Source organism: Terrapene carolina, unplaced genomic scaffold, assembly GCF_002925995.2.
Source record: "Terrapene carolina triunguis isolate 2854851 unplaced genomic scaffold, T_m_triunguis-2.0 Scaffold210, whole genome shotgun sequence".
Lineage (NCBI taxonomy): Eukaryota > Metazoa > Chordata > Testudines > Emydidae > Terrapene > Terrapene triunguis.
The window spans coordinates 3436961-3456851 of NW_020664561.1; the positions used below are offsets into that span (position 1 = coordinate 3436961).

The window sequence follows — 19891 nt, forward strand, 5'->3', positions numbered from 1 at the left end:
TGAATGAGCTAACCTCGTTATCTCCCTACCGATTTATACCTGCCTCTGGAGATTTCCATTACTTGCATCTGAAGAAGTGAGGTTCTTACCCACGAAAGCTTATGCTCCCAATACTTCTGTTAGTCTTAAAGGTGCCACAGGACCCTCCATCTGCCATTTTGTTGCCCAGTCACCCAGTTTTGAGAGATCCTTTTGTAGCTCTTCACAGAATGCCTGGGTCTTAACTATCTTGAGTAGTTTTGTATCATCTGCAAATTTGCCAATTTTGTCTTGAAGGCCAAGACGATAACAGTGTTCAAAAAAAAAAAAATTAGATACATTCATGGAGGATAGGTCCATCAATGGCTATTAGCCAGCATGGGCAGGGATGGTGTCCCAGAAGCTGGGACTGGGTGACAGGGGTGGATCACTTTTACCTGTTTTGTTTATTCCCTCAGGATACTGTGCTAGATGGTCCTTTGGTCTGACCCTGTATTGCCGTTCTTATGATCATTCTGGTCCTGTTTGCCCTTAGAAGTCTATTAATTATTCCTTTGTCATTATCTTCCTAGAAGTTAAAATACCATCTACGGGAGGCAACTAACTCCAGGAATTACTGTGCCCCAGCTTTTAACCTGTCACGTCAGGTATAAGTACTACATAAAAGTCAAGAATGATTCTAGTCTATAGCCATTCACTCTGGAAAACACAGCAAAGGGGGAGTTAACGGTAAGGCTCGCAGAGTTAGACACCTGAGAACATGTGACCATACAAATTCAGTGTAAAAGAGGATGTTAGTTAACTGGGTATTCACAGCACATACATCATACACACAATGCAATAACTACAGCGAGACGTGAAGAAAATGCAAGGGACCCCGTGGCCGACCACGGAATCACCCGACTTCATGTTTTGTGCCGAACTTACAGCATTTCTAGACCAGGCTTTGAGAGGCCATGACAACAAACCCGTCAGCCCCACATGGGATGACTGCGAAAACGGGCAGTAAAGCCCAGGGCAGCAGCGGGAAGGCTCAGCGCTTTCTCCGGCGGGATGGGCGAAGGGGATAGGCTTGTCCGCCTCTGGCCCCTCCCGGCCCGAGCCCTGGCAACCCGGCCTCCAGCGCTGGGGTCGGGCCTGCTCAGGGCGTGGGGCCTAGCCCACATCCCCATTGAGTCGAGACCGCCCGGGGGAGTGGGAGCAGGGCCCGGTGCGGGATGGGCAGCGGGGACGAGCTGCCTTGGGAAGCCCCACCTCCCCCGGCCCTAGGCTCATTTACCGCCCGGCCCCCTCGCCTCGCCCTACTCCACTCCTGAGCGGAGCGGAGCGCGGCCCAGCACCCGACCCGACCCGCCCCGCCCGGACCTCCCGGCTTTGATCCGCTAGAGTCGCTCCCTTCGCGGCCCACGGGCACCCCCTCCCCGGGCCGCCCCCACCGAAAGTGGGTGGTGCCGGTCGGGTTGCGTTCGGCAGCGGACCGGAAGTAACCCGGCAGTTCCAGTGGCGTAGCCCGGATGCTGCGCTGGCTGTTTCCGGCCACCTCAGTAGTAGAGGCCAGTCAGAGGGTGGCAGCAGGCAGGCAGGCAGGGAGGGCGGGCGCGGGGCCGAGCAGCGGCAGCGGCTCCCGGGTTGGAGCGGCGTAGACATGGTGCTGCTGACTATGATCGCGCGGGTGGCGGACGGGCTCCCCCTGGCCGCCTCCATGCAGGAGGATGAGCAGGTGAGAGACCGAGACACCACCACCCCTCCCGGCCCAGAACCCCCGAGATCCCCCAAGCCCCACCCTCTCCCGGCCCAGAGCCCCCCAATTTTCCCCCGCTCCCGAGACCCCCCCGATTCCCCCGCTCCCGGCCCAGAGCCCCCCACTCCCGACAGGTCCCCCCTATCTCGCCCCAGAAGTCCCCCCCCCCAAGCACTCCCTCCCGGCCCCCGAGATCCTCCCCAGATCCCTTCTCTCCCTGTTCAGCGGCCCCCCTTCCCGAGCCAGAGCCCTTCCCCAGACGCACACCCTCTCTTCCTGGCCCAGAGCCCCCCCAGACTGAGATCCGTCCTCGGGGGGGACACAGAGGCTGTGTGGAGGCTTACAAAGCAGACCCTAGGTGGGTTGGATGTGTGCCCTCAGAAGGCTGTGGTAGAGCTTGACTGTGCTGGCAAACGTGAGTTTCATGCAAGGTTGATGACATTTGGCACTGTTCTTCTCGCACTGTGATCCCATTGGACACTAGACTCACCCACCCCCTGGGACGGAGAGAAAGACATGAAATAGAAATAGATGAAATAGTGTATTAATGGGTGATTAGTCCACTGACAACAGAGTGAAGTATAGCCTTATAATTCTGGAACCTAATGGTACCTTTTTAATGTTAGTTGGAGCTCTTTTCCAATTCAGCAAGGCTACTTCTGTTATAACCAATTATAATACTCATTAACATCAAACCTACTGATAAGCAGATTTACATTTTTGCCACCTTTTTATTGGCTGTTTACATTATACATTATTTAAATTAACACTTGCACGAATTTTATTTTCAAACTATTAATACAATCATTTTAATAAGTGATTTTTAAATTTTAAAATGTTTTATTAAAAATTCTGCTAAAACAGTTATAACCAAATCATAGCCACAACATAACTTTGGGTCATGTCTTTGTTACCTTCAGGTTTTTTTATTTTACTATTTTCAATTTATTTTTAGCTTTTTTTAAACTAACAGCTTTAATTTTCCATACTTGTCTACACTTAAGCTAACTGAAACCTAAGCCTAATTTTGATTTAACCTATTTTATAGGCTACAGCAGACACAGCTTACATTGATTAAAAGTCTTTTCTGTTGGGTAGGAGTGCTACCTCCCCAAACGATACTATTTATGTGACAGAAGCATTCTTCCATCAACGTAGTTGCATCTGTCCTGGGGGTTGGTTCAGCATAGCGATGTCAGGGGGGTGTTTTTTTCACACCCCGCCTGATGTAGGTGTGTAGACTAAGATTTATAGTCCTTGAGAAAGGCGGAGACTAGATTTGGCACCAAGTTCTAGGCACCCCGCCTCCCCCCAGCATCTAGACTCCCGAGAGAGAGACCAGGTGTCTCCTCAGTATCAATGAAGTTCCTAGAGAGCCTTCCAGCACTGAGATCCCAAAGTAGATCAAAACTGTGTAAGACGCCAAGACCCACCCATCAGTGAGATTCTCACATACGTGCACACTTTTGAGGGAGCAAGCTAATACTTCTGGAGAGAGAGATCCTGGCAGTATGTCTTCACTGCAGTGTAAGCCCAGGTTAGTAGAACTCAAGTTAGCAGCAGGACCAGCGCTTCCACTAGGCGACCCTAGGCCTCACTCGCTCCGGGACCCGCCACCGAAGTGCCCCGAAGATGCGGAGCAGAAGGACCCCCCGCCGCCGAATGCTCAGAGGAGGAGCACTGCCGCCTAGGGCAGCAAAAACCCTGGCGCCGCTCCTGGTTAGCAGACCCAGGATTTGTTAACCGAGGTTTGACCATCTATACTCATTTATAACCCGAGGAATTGTTGAACCTTGGGTCCCAGCTTGGGGCTCCAGCATCCATGCTACATTATACTGGTCTGAGTCCAACCACCCTTATCCCAGACTTCTTAGCACCCTCCCAAAATGTGTCCACTCTACCCCTTTGTTCATGGTGCCATGTGGGAAAACTTGACTGTCCAGAGGACAAAGAAAGCTGGCCTGTGGGATTGTAGGACATCTTTGGCACAGCGTGAGTCTAGCAGGGCTGTGTCTACACTGCAAAGTAATAGGGCTTGAACCCTGTGTTCCAGTTTGACTCAGACTTGGACCCTTCACCCGTGGGGTACTGGGACCCAGGGTCCAAGTCCTGAGTTAGCACAATTTGTGTGTAGACAGATGGGAGTGGGGTAGGCTTAAGCCTGAGTTCAAACCTGGGGCTGACACTGCAGTATAGACATACCATTTGAATCATGAACTCTTCCCCTCTCCCTCAGGGCAGTGAGACTGAAGCACCTTCTCTGGACCAAGACCCTGCACAAGAGATGCCACAAAAAACAAAACAAAACTCCCTAGGGGACCTCCTAAATGGGGACTGAGATATTCATCAGAGGTAGATTCCTGAGATTTACCAGCACCTACCTCTTAGTTTGACTGTGTTCATTGACTTCAGATCCAATTCTGGTAAAACTGTTTGAGGTTAGCTATGGATATCATGTTAGTTTCCTTGTGGGAAAGGGCCTGCCTATACCTTAAGAGGTTGTTGTATTGTTTGTAGTTCATTTTGCCATATGGTAGAACCATGCCTAATAGACTTTTTCCCCTTCTCAGTCAGGTCGGGACCTGCAACAGTATCAGAGCCAAGCTAAACAGCTTTTCCGGAAGTTGAATGAACAGTCGCCTACCAGATGCACCCTAGAAGCAGGATCCATGGCTTTCCAGTAAGTAAAACATGCTGTCGAGATTAAGGTGGAAAATGTAGGTATCCCAACCTACATCTATAGAAAACTGAAAGGTACTTCCAGGAGACATTGGAGGTATACTAGAAATTGGGCCATCAGAGAAGAGTAAGAGTCATCCCACCAGCCATGGGAAACCTGTGCTCAGAGAGAGTGTTATTTCCTTTTATATCCTTTCAATCATTTTAAAATTTCTTTTCTTCTCTAGCATTGTTAGACTTCCTGCATTCCTATCCAGTTCTTGTATTCGGCCACTCTCTTTTCTGTAGACTGCATATATTTGGTCCCCTTTATGTTTTCTCTACAGATTGTGCCCACTAATCATTCTAGCATCTGTTGTCCTTTGGATTCTCTGAGGTTTATCAATATATTTTTTTAATAGTGAGGAGTCCCACCTATACTTAGGTTAGCATTACTACAGTTGATTCTTCCTATACAAGATTCTCTTCTCTCTCCATTCCACTATAGTATATCCTTTCATGTATCAGCCTTGCACTACGAGCTCATCTAATTTGTTGTTCATTATTTCCCTGATTCTCCTCAGCATTTCTGCTCTCCAGCAAGCATTGTCCATGTTTTATACACTTTTGATTAGTATTAATAACCCGAAGTGTCTTAGCTGCATTTAGCTCATCCCTTTGAGTTCACTGTCTCACTCTAAAACCTTCCATAATGTTTGCCCTTTGCTTTCATTGTAAACCCTTCTAAGTTAGGGTCATCTGCAAATCTTACTGATGTACAACATAGTTCTAGCAGACTTGCTCAGGGTAAGCAGCGAGCTGGCAAAATCTGCAGGCGACACAACATCATGTAGGTTAAGACCTAAGAAGACTGATGTACTTCAGAGGGACTTAATCAAGCTAGGCAGCACAGTGGCAGTTGAAGTGAAATGTTGACACATTCAAAGCTATGCACATTGGAACCTCCTAGGTTCTAAACCAGGGGTTGGCAACCTTTCAGAAGTGGTGTGCCGAGTCTTCATTTATTCACTCTAATTTAAGGAGGTTTCGCGTGCCAGTAATACATTTTAATGTTTTTAGAAGGTCTCTTTCTATAAGTCTATAATATATAACGAAACTATTGTTGTATGTAAAGTAAATAAGGTTTTTAAAATCTTTAAGAAGCTTCATTTAAAATTAAATTAATATGCAGAGCCCCCCGGACCGGTGGCCAGGACCTGGGCAGTGTGAGTGCCACTGAAAATCAGCTCGCGTGCCGCCTTCGGCACATGTGCCATAGGTTGCCTACCCCTGTTCTAAACTAAAGATTGAAAACATTTGACTGGCTACCTTTAGAGAGGAGATTAATAAGAGGGGACATAAAAGTATACAAAATGATGAAAGTTATAGAGAAGGTAGAGGCACCTCTAATCACCTTCTCTCATAACACAAAAACAAGGGAACAGCGAAGTAAACAAAAAGTCAAAACTGATAAAGGAAATTGTTTTCAATGCAATTAATTGCCACAGGATCTCATTGAGGGCAAGACGGTAGCAAGATTTAAAAAATTTGTACAGGTAAAAATATCTAGAGTTAAAAACCCTTGTTTGGAAGCACTCTCATGGCACAAAGCCAGTCTGTAATAGTTGGGGCTTAGGAGGCAGCTTTCCTCAAGATGGGTTAACTCATAATCACTTACTGCAGGTTTTTCCACATTTTTTCACTTTTCTCTAAAGCAGTCTGGTGCTGGCCATTGTTGGCAATGGGGTGCTGGACTAGGTAGCCCACTGGTTTGATCCAGTCAGGCAATTCCTGTGTTGAGAATTTCTGTTCCCAAAGATGCTACTTGATATCTCTTACCAGTTTGCAGTCAATCTGTCAGTCATTTGTTTCCATACCACAATATTATCCAAACATCATTCTGACTTCCACTGAGATGCCTGGGGAAGATTATATCTAAATCATACTAAAGCTCTTGCTATGTAGTGTCCATAGTTCTCTCTGCTTACCAAACTTATAACTATATCAAAAAAGGCTATCCGGTTTTTGGTCACAGTTATTTATGAATCACAACCACCTTGCAGTGGCTTTGATCTCATCAGAGCTGTTAAACTAAGAAAATTACAGCCAAGTTCAGTATTTCTCTGGGAGATCTTAGAGGTGCAGTTGAGGGGTGTTGGAAGTGTTGTGGGTGAGTAGGCAGGGGAAGAGCACTTTGCCCTGTGAGTCAGCATTGAAGCAGTTCTTCAGCCAACTGTTAAGGCAGGGGTGGGCAAACTACGGCCCGCGGGCCGGATCTGGCCCCACAGGGCTTTGGATCTGGCCCACGGGATTGCCCTCTGTGGCACTGTGGGCCCCACGCCCCTGCAGCCCTCGGGCGGGGGGGCTCCATGCGTTACCCTTGCCTCCAGGCATCACCCCCCGCAGCTCCCATTGGCTGGGAACGGGGAACCGCGGCCAATGGGAGCTTCGGGGGAGGTACCTGGAGGCGCGGCAAGGGCAGAGCACATGGAGCCCTCCGCCCCGCCCTCCCACAGGGGCCGCAGCGGTGCCCTGAGCCCAGTGCACGCCGCTGCCACCCCAGAGCCGCTTTAGGTAAGCGGCGCCGGGCCGGAGCCCAAACCCCTCCTGCCCCCTAACTGCCTGCCCCAAGCCCCTGCCTGCCCCTCGCACCCCTCCTGCACCCCAACTCCCTGCCCTGAACTCCCTGCTGCATCCTGCACCCCTGTGCACCCCAACTCCCTGCCCTGAACCACCTTGTACATCCTGCACCCCAACCCCCTGCCCTGAGCTCCCTGCTGCACCCTGCACCCCTGTGCACCCCAACCCCTTGCCCTGAGCCCCCTGCCACACCCTGCACCCCAACCCCTGCCCTGAGCCCCCTCCTGCACGCCGCACCCCTCCTACACCCCAACCCCGTGCCCTGAGCCCCCTCTGACCCAATCCCTTGCCCTGAGCCCCTTCTTGTACACTGCACCCCCTCCCACACCCCGCACTCCCTCCCACACCGCAACCCCCTGCCCCGGCCCTGCATACAATTTCCCCACTCAGATGTGGCCCTTGGCCCAAACAGTTTGCCCACCCCTGTGTTAAGAGGTGCAGATTGCTGCTGGTGCCATTTTTAGGATGAGACATAAAGTCACAGATGAAAAAGAAAATCCGTTTTAGTTTTAAACAAAAATTCTAATGAAACTTTTGATAATGCTGAATAAAAAAAAATGGTGTTTGAGATTTGGCCTAAAATAGTCCTCTTTAGTGGCTAGTGCATTAGCTTGGCCGAGGAAAAAAATGTTCTTCGTTAACTGACATTCTAACTGCTTGAAAATAACATAGTGCAGAGTAAAAAATGCCATGACAGATGTCGTGGAGCAAAATGGAATGTGCACTTCTCCAAATGTGCTGAGGTGTTAATATGAATAGCCTTGAAACTGACAAAGTTTGAAGAAAATTTGGCTCTCACTGAGACCCCAGACCAAGTTTGAAGAATTTTCTTCGGCCATTTTAATGTTGGAGATTAAAGTCAAAAAGCCTTACAACCAACTCAGTTATCATGGCATGTGAGTATACACACTGATAGGTATGCAGGTGATAAGTGCCTATGCAGTCCGCTGTGAAATTAGTTACTAGCTGACCTTTGGCTGATTAGTGTTGTAAGTCTTTAAGTGCACAGATTACTAGTTTCATGAAAAGGCAACCCTTGGCCTTTGCCAGCTGGTGCCTCTTAAAGAAGTGTTTTTTTCCTCTCTCTTAAAATAAATGTAAAATATTAAAATAAATATAAGAAATTAAATTCCAAAAGTATATTAATTAAGATTGCACAGATAAACATTCAGAAATCAAGAATGCAAAAAGTTAAAGGTGGCCAACTGTATCTCTCTCCCCTACATACATGCATTGCAAAAAGGGCTAATTACATGATTTTATACTGTTTTAAAATTTATACCAAAAAAGTGTTAGTGCAGTGTTAAAGTTGTGAAATCAAGCCGTTACGTGAGAAAATTTATATTACGGTTAATCTGGGGTGGCAATGCTATGCGGCATTGGAAATCTGTGTGCTTTCTCTACTGATATAGAAAACTTGGAATCCGAAACAGCTAATATCACAAAAGGAGTAAAAACAGCTCTGGGAAACATGGAGACCAAGGCAAGAGAGCTCAGATCAAAACCGGCTGGCCTAAAGTGTGATGGTGCGGCTGTGCATATGACAGGAGACCGTGTTAAGAGAAGATATTGTACTCTAGCTTGCTGTTACACCTCTACCCCGATATAACGCTACCCGATATAACACGAATTCAGCTATAACGCGGTAAAGCAGTGCTCCAGGGGGGCGGGGCTGTGCACTCCGGTGGATTAAAGCAAGTTCGATATAAAGCGGTTTCACCTATAATGCGGTAAGATTTTTTGGCTCCCGAGGACAGCGTTATATCGAGGTAGAGGTGTATGTGCCTCATAGGAGATTATCCCTATCTTAAAAGGTTTTGTTTTGAAATATGTTTTCTCATTTTGCTCTTCGAATCCTGAAAGATTATGTATGGATTGCTCAAGCTCTTGATAATGATTTGAGGTAACAGTGGGTTATGCTGGGAGGGATCCAGTATGTGTGTTGGGTTGGTAGTCAGGTCAGAACACTGAAGACAAGGATCAAAAATGATCGTTTGGCTAGCACTGTTTTGGAACATACTTTAGAAACTGGGTCATGGACTGATGTGGAACAAGTTAGGGGCTTTCTTAGGGTAAATCAAGAAGCTAATTTGTGAGTATATTCTATTCCATGGTGGACAGTGGTGACTACACTCTTACTGTTCAAGGCAAGCCCCGTTGTTGTTTGAGGCTTTTTACTAAAGCTAGGAAGTACCATGTTGGGAGTGCAACAAAAACAGATAATCCTGGCCTCTCTGTCCAAAAATTAATTCTTGAATGTGGCAAATTTGAAGGATTTAAACATTTCTGGGTCGCTAGAGGCTAAGCTGAGGAAAAATCAGATCTGTATGCTTGAAGCTGCTGTTGAACATATGGATACCAGAATTACCAGGCTATTGTATGGTTTCAAAACTTTCATTCCACACAGCAGCCTAGTGATTGAGAAAATAATTGGCCCATTATGGCAATGTACAAATTAACAGCGTGCTAAATCACTACATATGTGTGTTAAGTAAAGAGAAAAGGATAGGTGACTTACCAGTTACTTTTAATGCCAATAAATCCACAATAGTGCATATGCATAATGAAAGTTTTGAACCCCTAGGCAACCTACCTTAGTCCCATCAATAACAATATAACCTCTATGTCCTCATTGTCTTGTATCACTGTGGTGCTACAATACGAGTTTTCCACAGTTATTTAAATTAAAACAAGCCCCCAAACACACACGTGTGCTTTGTTGCATGCCATGACTTGGGCCATTCAATTATATCTGCATCCAGTATAGGTGACTTTCAGCCCTCTCTGGTATGCTGTACTACTGTCTGGAAGAGCAACAAACATGGTAATAAACATAATCACAGTTAGCATTCAACAGCAGGCAGCACTAGTTAGTGGAGGGGTAGCTAAGTGCTGTTCTATATGTTCAGATCTAAATCTCAAAATCCAATGGACTTCATCCAATCAGATTTGTTCTTGAATTAGAAATAAAATACATATTCTCTGTTCTGGCATGGGAACTCAAACTGACACTAAAGTAAGGACAAAACTAAACTTGCAAGAACAAATGATAGTTAGACACTAAAAAGGGGATTGGGGGTGGGGGGGGGGGAAGGGATTAAACCCTGGCTCATTAGTCAAAAACAAAACAAGTGGAATGCAGCAAAGTGCCATTAAGCAGTCACACCAGCTACTATATTTCATCATAGCCTACATGTGAATGAGGCCACAGTCTGAAAATTATTGGCACAATCACACTTTCTTGTCAGATAACAAAACCTGAAGTCCCAGTGGTCCATGGACAAGCAGCATTTCTGTTTCTCAGCTTGCCTCTGTGAGGCTTTGTGTATGGGAAATGGAGTCCCATGTCTAAGACTCATCCAGGGTGGAGTTTGGGATGCCCCAACTAGTCTCCTAAGGCTGTGCAGGGCTGACTACCTATCTGATGATTGCCAGGGGATTGATGCAGTTCTGAATCTCTGTAGGAGATGCCACAATAGTCTTCTCTCCCTATTCCCCCCACCCCCCCTTTCCTGCTGACCTCCAGGAGAAGATGCTCCTGTGCACTGTACAACATATCCTCTCCCCCATACATTATGGAGCTGCCCTACTGGGTCAGACCACGGTGCATCTTGGTCAGTATCCTGGCTCCGACAGTGGTCTGTACCAAAGCTTGAGGGGGAGTATACAGAACAGGGCAATTATGGAGTGATCCACCCCATCTTTCACTCCTGGCTTTTTGTAGTCAGAGGTTAGGGTTGCCCTGTGTATGCGTTTGCCTTCCTGACTGTTTTGGCTAATAGCCATTGATGGACTTATCCTTGATGGACTTATTCAGTTCTTTTTTTTAACCGAGTTATACTTTTGGCCATCACAATACCTGTGTCAATGAGTTCCGCAGGTCAGTTGTGTGTCGTGAAAAAGTACCTTCTCTTGTTTATATAAAACCTGCTCCCTGTTAATTTCATCACCTGAGCCTTGGTTTTTATATTATGGGAAAGGCTAAATAACACTTCTCTGCGCTCACTTTCTCCATGCTGTTCATTTTATAGACCTCTATCATATCCCCCCTTAGTCGTCTCTTTTCTAATCTTTTTTAGTCTCTCCTCATACGGAAGCCATTCCCTACCCTTGATCATCTTTGTTGCCCTTTTCTGTACCTTTTCCAATTCCACTACATCCTTTTTGAGATAGGGTGACCAGAACTGGACGTAGTATTCAAGGTGTGGATTTACCGTGGATTTATACAGTGGGATTATGATAATATCTGACTTATTTTCTTTCCCTTTCCTAATAGTTCTTAAGATACTGTTAAGCATTGTTACCACTGCTGCACATTAAGCAGAAGTCCAGGGTGATGCCAAGATCTTCCTTGAGTGATAACAGCTAATTTAGAACCCAACATTTGGGATTATTTTTTCCAGTGTGCATTACTTTGCACTTACCAATGTTGAATTTAATCTGCCATTTTGTTACCAGAAAGGGCATGGGAGTGTGGGGCCTGCCTCCTTCAGATGACAGAATGTCAGCAGGAAGAGGGGAATGTCCCTTATTCTGCTAAATCCAATGTCAGGACTTTTTAAAACAACAAACAAAAACACTAAGGAAATTCCCAGGCAAAACTTTGTTAAAATGAAGTTAAAAGCCTTTGGCAGGGATTGAACCCATGATCTGAAGCCTCAATAACACTGTAGTTAGGGAAAAGAAAAGAAAAACTAAGGTATTCAGAAAGACTTAAAATGAAGCCTAACGTGTAAAACTGTGGAAATTCAGTCATGATACTTGCAGTAGAGTAACTCTGTCCTGAGCAATGCACCGAGAACCTGAAACTTAGACTACAATATCCATCCCAAACAAACATTCATCTTAGCAGGGGATGCTAGAGCTAGACTATAGTGTGCTGGTTTGTGCCAACTCAGCTGCCTTTGTGGCTATGAAGTCCAAATAAAAATGCTTTACAATGTCCTGGTAAGATGAGCTTGCTGAAAGGAGTCATTCCCCACTCCTCATTAAGGGCTCCAACCTGCCAAGCATTGCGTGCTCTCATCACCTTGCAGGGTCAGGCCCTAGGATTCTGCATTCCAGCCAGATATCCAAGATGATGTCTCATATAAATTCTCCTAGGAGGGTGAGTAGATGGAGATTATGGTATTTGCAGAGGAAAGGAAAGGGTTAGTGCAATGACAAGATATCTCAATATTGGGGAGACACGTATGAAGCCTGCTGTGCGATGCCTGGTATGCTTTTGTGTGTAGTATAATAATAAACCCAAAGGCTGGGACACTCTGCCATAGAGAAGGAAATATGAGAAAGGGAAAAGTGGTGTCTTACAGGGGCAGGGTTAAAATTTGTCCGGTTTGTTCTCTTCTAGCTACGTTATTGAGAAAGGGGTGTGTTACCTGGTGTTGTGTGAGGCCACCTTCCCCAAGAAGCTGGCCTTTGCATATCTGGAGGATTTGCATTCCGAGTTTGATGAACAGCATGGAAAGAAGGTGCCGACGGTCTCCAGGCCTTATTCCTTCATTGAGTTCGGTGAGGTCCTTCCCCTTGAGACTAATTAATAAACATCCTGTTTGTTTGGCCACATTAGCCTCTCCCAGCTCAGGCCATGGAACTTACCACTGACAGTGGAGAAATCTGGTGCTCTCTATGAGCCAGGCATGCCAGGTATGTGAATGGAGAAATGGTAGGGGAAATGGCAAATTTTCTACAATCCAACTTTCCGCTTTTTCTTGTTAGCATTCGTGTGCACCTTGCTCACTCTCTCTGCAGTGCTCTGCACTGGGGTAGCCCAGAAAAAGACAGCACTGGATGCTCATGCTCCGTGGGCAGCCATATTGTTACTCTAGGCAGCGGTTCTCCCGATTGTGTTAAAGGGTGGGAAGCAAACCAGCAAACTTCCTCTCACTTGAGGTCACATGGGCAATGTAGGGACTTCCAAAACAGCCCTCAGCTGTACTTTTATGGCAGCATTGGAGAGATGTGGGAAGTGGATGTGAAGCATGGTGGAGCCAACTCTCATTAAGCATTGAGGAAACCTCTGAGCTGATTGGCTTCAGATGTACATGTCCTCTTTTGGGTGGCCTGTTCTTGTAAGTCCAAAGGGCATCCATCCTGTCAACTGCTTTGTCCCTGGTGAAGGCACGCAGGATGCAACGTGCTCTAAAACAAGTCATCAGTGTTCCTTGTGTCTGTCAGGGGAGGAAGGGGTTGTTAAATTGCCCTTGGGGTATGCTGTCATGAGGTCAGGTGGTTGGGATCTACTCAGAGCGGGGTAAGAGGTGTGGTGGTGGGTGCAGTTTTGGAGGGAAAGAGGTGGAGGCTGGCTCGAGGGATGTTCTTGGCACGGCAGGCAGGAAGTGCTGGGGGGAAAAGTTTTCCATGTTGACAACCACCTTTTGTTCCAGACACTTACATCCAGAAAACCAAAAAACTCTACATTGACAGCCGGGCAAGAAGGAACTTAGGCTCCATCAATACAGAGTTACAGGATGTGCAGAGAATCATGGTGGCCAACATTGAAGAAGTCTTACAGCGAGGAGAGGCGCTCTCAGGTACACGGAGTTCAGCTTTTGAAACTCCTTCCTCTCTCTGAGGCTGGCAGGCGGGAGATGGCTGAGGGAAGGATTCTGAGACTGGGTGGCAAAGAGGGCCTCCTGAATCAAGATTGCCTTGTAGTGTGTATGTCTGGCTGAAAGTGCATTTTCATTTGTCTGATCTACATCATAAATAAGGCTAAGATTTAGTATGGGGTATAAAAGTCATGGATAGGTCACAGGCAATAAATAAAAATTTGCGGCCCGTGACCTGTCCATGGCTTTTACTAAAAATACCTGACTAAACCTCTACTGCTGCTTCGGGCCCTGCTCGAGTGCTGGGGGTTGGCTGCCCCTGGCTGCTGCTCCTGGGGACTGCTCACCGGACGGCCTCCGGGCACTCCTGGGGCCGCTGCTCCAGCTGCCTCAGGACCGCTGCTGTTCGGGCAGTCCCCAGGGCACCCCCAAGACCGCTGCTCGGGCACTCCCCGGAGCCAGCCACACTGGCCACTGTTCTAGCAGTCCCCAGAGCCAGCTGCCTGGGGCCTCCTGAGTAGCAGGCGGTGCGGCTGGCCCCAGGGACAGCCAGAGCAGCTGGCCCCGGGTCACTCCAGCAGCGGCAGGTGCAGCTGGCTGTGGGGCGGCCCTGAAGTCAGCCACACCAGCCGCTGCAGAAGGCATGGAGATTGCAGAAAGTCATGGAATCTGTGACTACCGTGACCTCTATGATTAAGGCTGCTATTCTTTCACAAACCATCTGGCAATTTGTAACCCTACTTTGGGAGGAGCCAAAGCCCCTTGTGGGCGTGGGGCTGTTCTTGTCCTGTGAAGATGAATGTTGGTGGTGTGTGTCAAGGACAGGAGTGATGTGTGCTAGTGTTTTGAAGGTGCTGGTGAAGTTACTGTTGACCCTTCTGTTTGGGGAGGTAAACAGTTTATATTGCATTGTGTTGTGGCTTGGCTAACGAGCTTAATGTAGGAATCCTTCAGAACATGAGGAATGGAGTATGCACAATAAATCAGATAAAGCTCCAATAGAGCAGCTGCAATTATCTATGAACACAATACAGCGGGAGTGTCTTGTTACTGTTAATCCTGCAATTAATCTGCTTCCACTTTCTCTTCCTTAACAGCTTTGGATTCCAAGGCCAACAACTTGTCCAGTTTGTCCAAGAAGTACCGTCAAGATGCAAAGTATCTTAACATGCGTTCCACCTATGCCAAACTGGCAGCCGTAGCTGTGTTTTTTATCATGTTAATAGTCTATGTGAGGTTCTGGTGGCTGTGAGATGTTGGCAGTCACTGGAGAGGGAGAGCCTGTAGCATGGCAGGTGTATGTGTGCAGCACACTTTGTTCACGGGGATGTGCATTAGAATCCACACAGGACTGTCACCTTTAAGGGTGTGTCCTGAAAATGATACCTGAGTACTACACTGCTTAGTGAATCTTAATTAATCATAGGTATAAAGTCTTCTTGGTGGACTAGAGGCTTTTCCTATGAGGCACTAAACACTAGGGACTTGGTAGAGTGTGGCTTCCCAGTGTACTAAACTCATTAACAGTGCTGTTTGATGTGTCCTGGAGCAGTTAATCAGTGAAGTTTATCCTAATCAGGCGGTACTGGCAATAGTCACTTCTTCCTCCCTTTTAAAAAGTAGCTCTAGTGGGAAATGGACTCTAATGAACATTCCTTGTGTCAGCAATGTTTGCTTTTCTAGAATCTGGGTCTGCATTTGCTTTTTTAAAACAAGACTCCCTTGTTTGAAGACTGATTCTGCACTGTACATATGTAATGGCTTTCACCCTTGTCAAACTAGCTATTGTTGGGTTTTCATTGTCCGACATCTTTGCTTGTTAAATTTTCAATTGCTTTAGGAATAAATGGATATTAAATTATGCCTTAAAATTACATTATATTTAGTCTTAGGAGAGACAGTGAAAGGCCACTATCACTGACTCCTACAAAATTAAACTACTAGTTTGTAAATCTCACTTTCCTGGCAGTTGTGTATAAGAGCTTGTTTTAACGTGACTCAGAACAGTCTGTTTGTGTAATTAAAAAGGCACTGGCCCAGGCACAATGCAAACAATTTCATCTCTGTTTTCCTGCCATCTATCTATCTCCAGAATCATTGCATTATTTCTTTCCCCTTTGTAAACATTCTTTATTCCTCAAACAAGTGTATCACTACTGCTAGCATTCCAGCACTTGCAAACTACTCTACAAAAACAGCCCAGTGTGTGTGATGAAGAAAAAGTAGAACATTTCTTTAAAGAAACATTTCCGTTTCAAGTTTCTGTGAGTTTGGTGATAGAGAATAATACAGAGTTTTAAAAACTACGATCCCTTGTTAATGTCCTGTTCTCCCGATGGTCACCCTCTCTCCACTTCTTTTGGCAAGATCTAACTGTAGCTGAAGAGAAATTCATATTGTGGGGCTACAGCATTTAATTTCTTAACTTGTTTCTCACTAGACAATGTAAATAGTTCCATCATGATGTGATTTTTTTATATATATAATTTTTTTTTGGTCCAAATGCTAGAAACTGTCTTGCCTATTAGGCTTTAGTTTTTTAAATCAAAGCTCTGTACAGGCATCCCCCACCTTTTCCACAATAAGGTGTCTGTTTCTGTCATTATCTAGCAAGTGAACACACTCTCATAGAACAGACAGAACAGAAGGAGAAATTCAAAGTTCCTCAGCACCTTCAGAAAACACTTAATCTGCTGCAACTCTGAAAGTGTAAGCTGTAACCAAGATGGTCTCCTGCGGTAAAGTAGGGCATAGGAGCGAAAAGAAGCCTGAGTGACTCCCCTCTCCTCCTCCTGGGGGCACGCAAATAGGCAGCTAAAATTTGTCTGCTGATCTACTTGCAAACCTGATCTGTCAGTCTCATCTTCTGATTTTTGCATGATGTTTCCATTTGTTTATTTGTAGAGAGCTGTACTTTTAAATTCTTAAAAGTTGTGTCCCTGACAGATGAATGTACAAGTGATCTAGGTCTGTGTGAAACTTAGGTACTGAGAGGTGAGCAGACACCACATCTAGATTCTGTAATGACCTATAGGGAGTAAAACTCTCTTGCAGTGAATGGCAGCTCAGTGAGCAGTTGCCTGCTGCAGCCCCAGTGTCACAGTGAAATAAACACTTGCAAAAGTTCATTTCCTTTAGTGTGGAGTTTCCTGTCTATATACAGTGTTTTCATAAAACACCCTCTCCTTCCTTCTCATGGTCCAATTTGTCCTGGGGTAGAACTGGGCAAAGGCCACTTGGTAAATGCTGTATTAATGGAGTAGGCTTGTACCTAGGGTGGAACATGTCCTTTAACTGGGGCTGGGCTCAATTTTTCGCCTGTAAGTTGGGTAGAGTTTGGCAAATGTCATTGTCCTTTTCTAGCCCCTAGCGGGAAAACTTCTAATGTTACCTATTACAGGTGGGCCCAAGGCCTGCCTTTGTGACCATAAATGCATGTGGAGAGTAACATGTATGCAGCTGCAGCTATTTTGTGTAGCAGTTTGCAGCTTAGGTAGGTCTCGGCCCTGAGAAGCAAGTCTTAATTAATACAGCAAGCTAGTCAGTGCCCTATGCATTCCATGGCTTTGAATTTGCTGAAGAATCCATCCCTTGCTGTACTCAGAACTGTACTCAGAATGTGTTTTTATTTTAAAAATATTGTTCCTAGTCCTTTCCAAGGTGCAGAAGATCTTAAAAACGGGATGCAGCTAGAGTACCCTGTAGTGTGACAGTGCCCCAGACCAGTGTCCTGTCTGGGAGGGATCAGTGCTACATGCTGCAGGGGAAGTTACAGGAAACCCTGAAGTTGATGGTTGTGGAATAATCTACAACCACAAGGGGGAAAGGTTTCGCCTTCCCCCGGCAGTTGTCAGTAAGTTTATGCTATGAAGCCTGAGTGTTTATGTCCTTTCTAATTTTGTGATCCTGGTTAACTGAACTCTGCATGTTCTCATTCACAATTTTTTTTAATCCTAAGATTTTGACATTAATATCTAATGCAATGCATTCCAAATGCTAATTGTGCATTGTTTTAAATTGGCTGCCTTCGACTTGATTATATGTCCCATGAGATGGACTCCAGGTCCAACACTGCCCTGCCTTCAGTCCAAAACAGAGGCATTCTGGGAGTTGTAGGCCTCACATCAAGAAGTGCTGGGAGGATGGGCAGTATGAAAGCGGCTCCCTTACCTCAGGGCAAGAGACAGCAAGGTGGGGGAGCTTTGGCTCTCCAGTCAAAGGCTGGGAAGAGGCCTAAACAGCAACCAGTCAGAGAGGGTCACTTGGGCATCATCACAGAACCTTCAAGTAGCCAGAACTGGAGCCTGGCACCAGGTTTTCCTGAAGTACCCTGAGGAGGGGGTAGTCTGGGTAGAGATCCAGAAATGGAGACATCTCAGGTCTGGTTTACACCTAAAATTTAGGCCAATTTAGTGACATTGCTCAGGGCTGTGAAAAATGTCATGCCCTCTGTGATGTAGTTAGGTCGACCTAATCCCCATGGCAGATGCAGCTAAATTGATGGAAGAATTCTTTTGTTAACCTTCGTACCCCATCAAAGGTGGTGGATTTACTACAGCAATGGGAAAAAACCCTTCTGTTGCTTTAGTATCTATACTACAGCAGCATAGCTGTGCCACTGTAGTGCTTGTAGCATAGACATATTCATAGAGAGAAGCGAAGGTTGTAGCCTGAGCAAAGAAAAGAAGAGGGAGTTTAGGGCCAGATCAGCCTGCTTCATTAGCTTGGGCCAAAGGTGGGAGCTCCCCTTTGTCTCAAAAAACCATCAGAGGGCCCAGCTGTCACTGCAGAAAGGGGAAAAGACCTGGAGAATGTTTGAGAGATTAAACCAACTTATCAGTGAGGGAAGTAGAAACAATGGTCATGCTCCCCAGGTAAGACATTCCTTTTACTCCCATGGTCCCCGTGCTCTTTGCTAAGAGGGTCAATAGGAGACCCTCACTTACTTTCTTTATGCCACTCACTTTTTTTTATACCTGTATCTTAGCTCCTCTTATTAGTTTCTTCTCTTAACTAACTAGTTGCAGTCTTTTTCTGTTGGGGGGAGGGGGGGGAGGTCTGTCTCTCAGGCTTTGTCTACACTCCAATTAGACACCCACAGCTGGCCAGTGCCAGCTGACTCAGGCTTGTGGGACTTGGGCTAAAGGGCTGTTTACTTGCGGTGTAAACTGACCCACCCAAGGTCTTTACTCCGTTCAAAATACTGAATTAAGGTAAGTTTAGTTTGTTATATTCTGTCCATTTCTCTCTCCTCCCACAGAGCATTAGGATATTCTGCTGTTTAGTTTAAGGAGGGAAGCCATACTGCTTTACAGGTTCAGTTTTGTTTGATAAGAATCTAACTCAAATTCCATCACATCCCATATACCACAAAGTCAGCCAAAAGAGGAGGAGACTCAGACTTTGAGTTTACTTTAATATGTCTCAATGCAGAAAATACCATTTTAGCAACGTGTGGCCAGACTTTTCTTGCTCAATCTTAACTTCCAAAGATTACGTGTCAGTTGGCCACTGTGTGTCACTGAGACATTACCTGGGCTACCAGCTTCCCAAGACCCACATACAATTTATTCATAGGAACAACAGCAATAGGTTCATCCATTTAATAAATGCCTGTCAGTGGTAAAGCCAGATAAAGTTAATCAGTTTCTTAGGGGAACCTATGACCCATTTCATGGTACACACAGAACATTTTGACATTTGCATTAATATTTGGCAAGTCAGTACACTTGATAAATTTCAGATGCAGTCATTCCAGACCAAACTGCTTTGCTATCCTATCTGCAAAGCCTCTCCCCAACTTTCTTTGGCAATGGGAGAGTCTGGATTGGAGGGGAGGGAGGAGTGGGGCGAAGCAGGGCAGGGGTTATTTTCTTTTCTAAACAGTGTGTCTGATTTGGTAGCTCAGAGATTGCACAAGGCCCTGCTGTAGTAAAGCCAGAGCGTACGAGGCACATTTCTCAACCTTTGCATGGAAGCTACTGTGCAAGCTAGAGGATGCCAGAATGAGCTCCTCTTGTCTCATCCAAAATCCTTTGTTCACCTCTTGCCTGGGGACTGTGCTGCATTATAGCTTATTTAATGCTTGTTTGTCTGCATCATACACAAAGCTCAGTGCTTATATGTAATGGGTGGGGGAAATGCCCTGTCTGGATTCCAAGGTCAGAAAGGACCCTTGTGAGCATCTCCTGTATAACACAGGCTACAGGACCTCCCCAGAACAACTTCTTTTGAGCTAGAGCAGATCTTTAAAAAACATCCAATCTTGATTTTAAAATTGCCAGTAATGGAGAATCCACCACGACAAACTGTTCCAATGGTG

General features: G+C 46.0%; 1 protein-coding gene across 1 annotated transcript; it reads left to right on the forward strand.

Annotated features, from left to right (window-relative positions):
• Positions 1–1538: 1538 nt before the first annotated feature.
• LOC112107396 (vesicle-trafficking protein SEC22b) lies at positions 1539–15526 on the forward strand. Its single transcript, XM_026655438.2, has 5 exons — positions 1539–1699; positions 4291–4400; positions 12369–12529; positions 13405–13551; positions 14667–15526. Exons 1-5 carry the CDS (start codon positions 1625–1627, stop codon positions 14819–14821), a joined length of 648 nt encoding a protein of 215 aa, XP_026511223.1. The 5' UTR covers positions 1539–1624; the 3' UTR covers positions 14822–15526.
• Positions 15527–19891: the final 4365 nt, after the last annotated feature.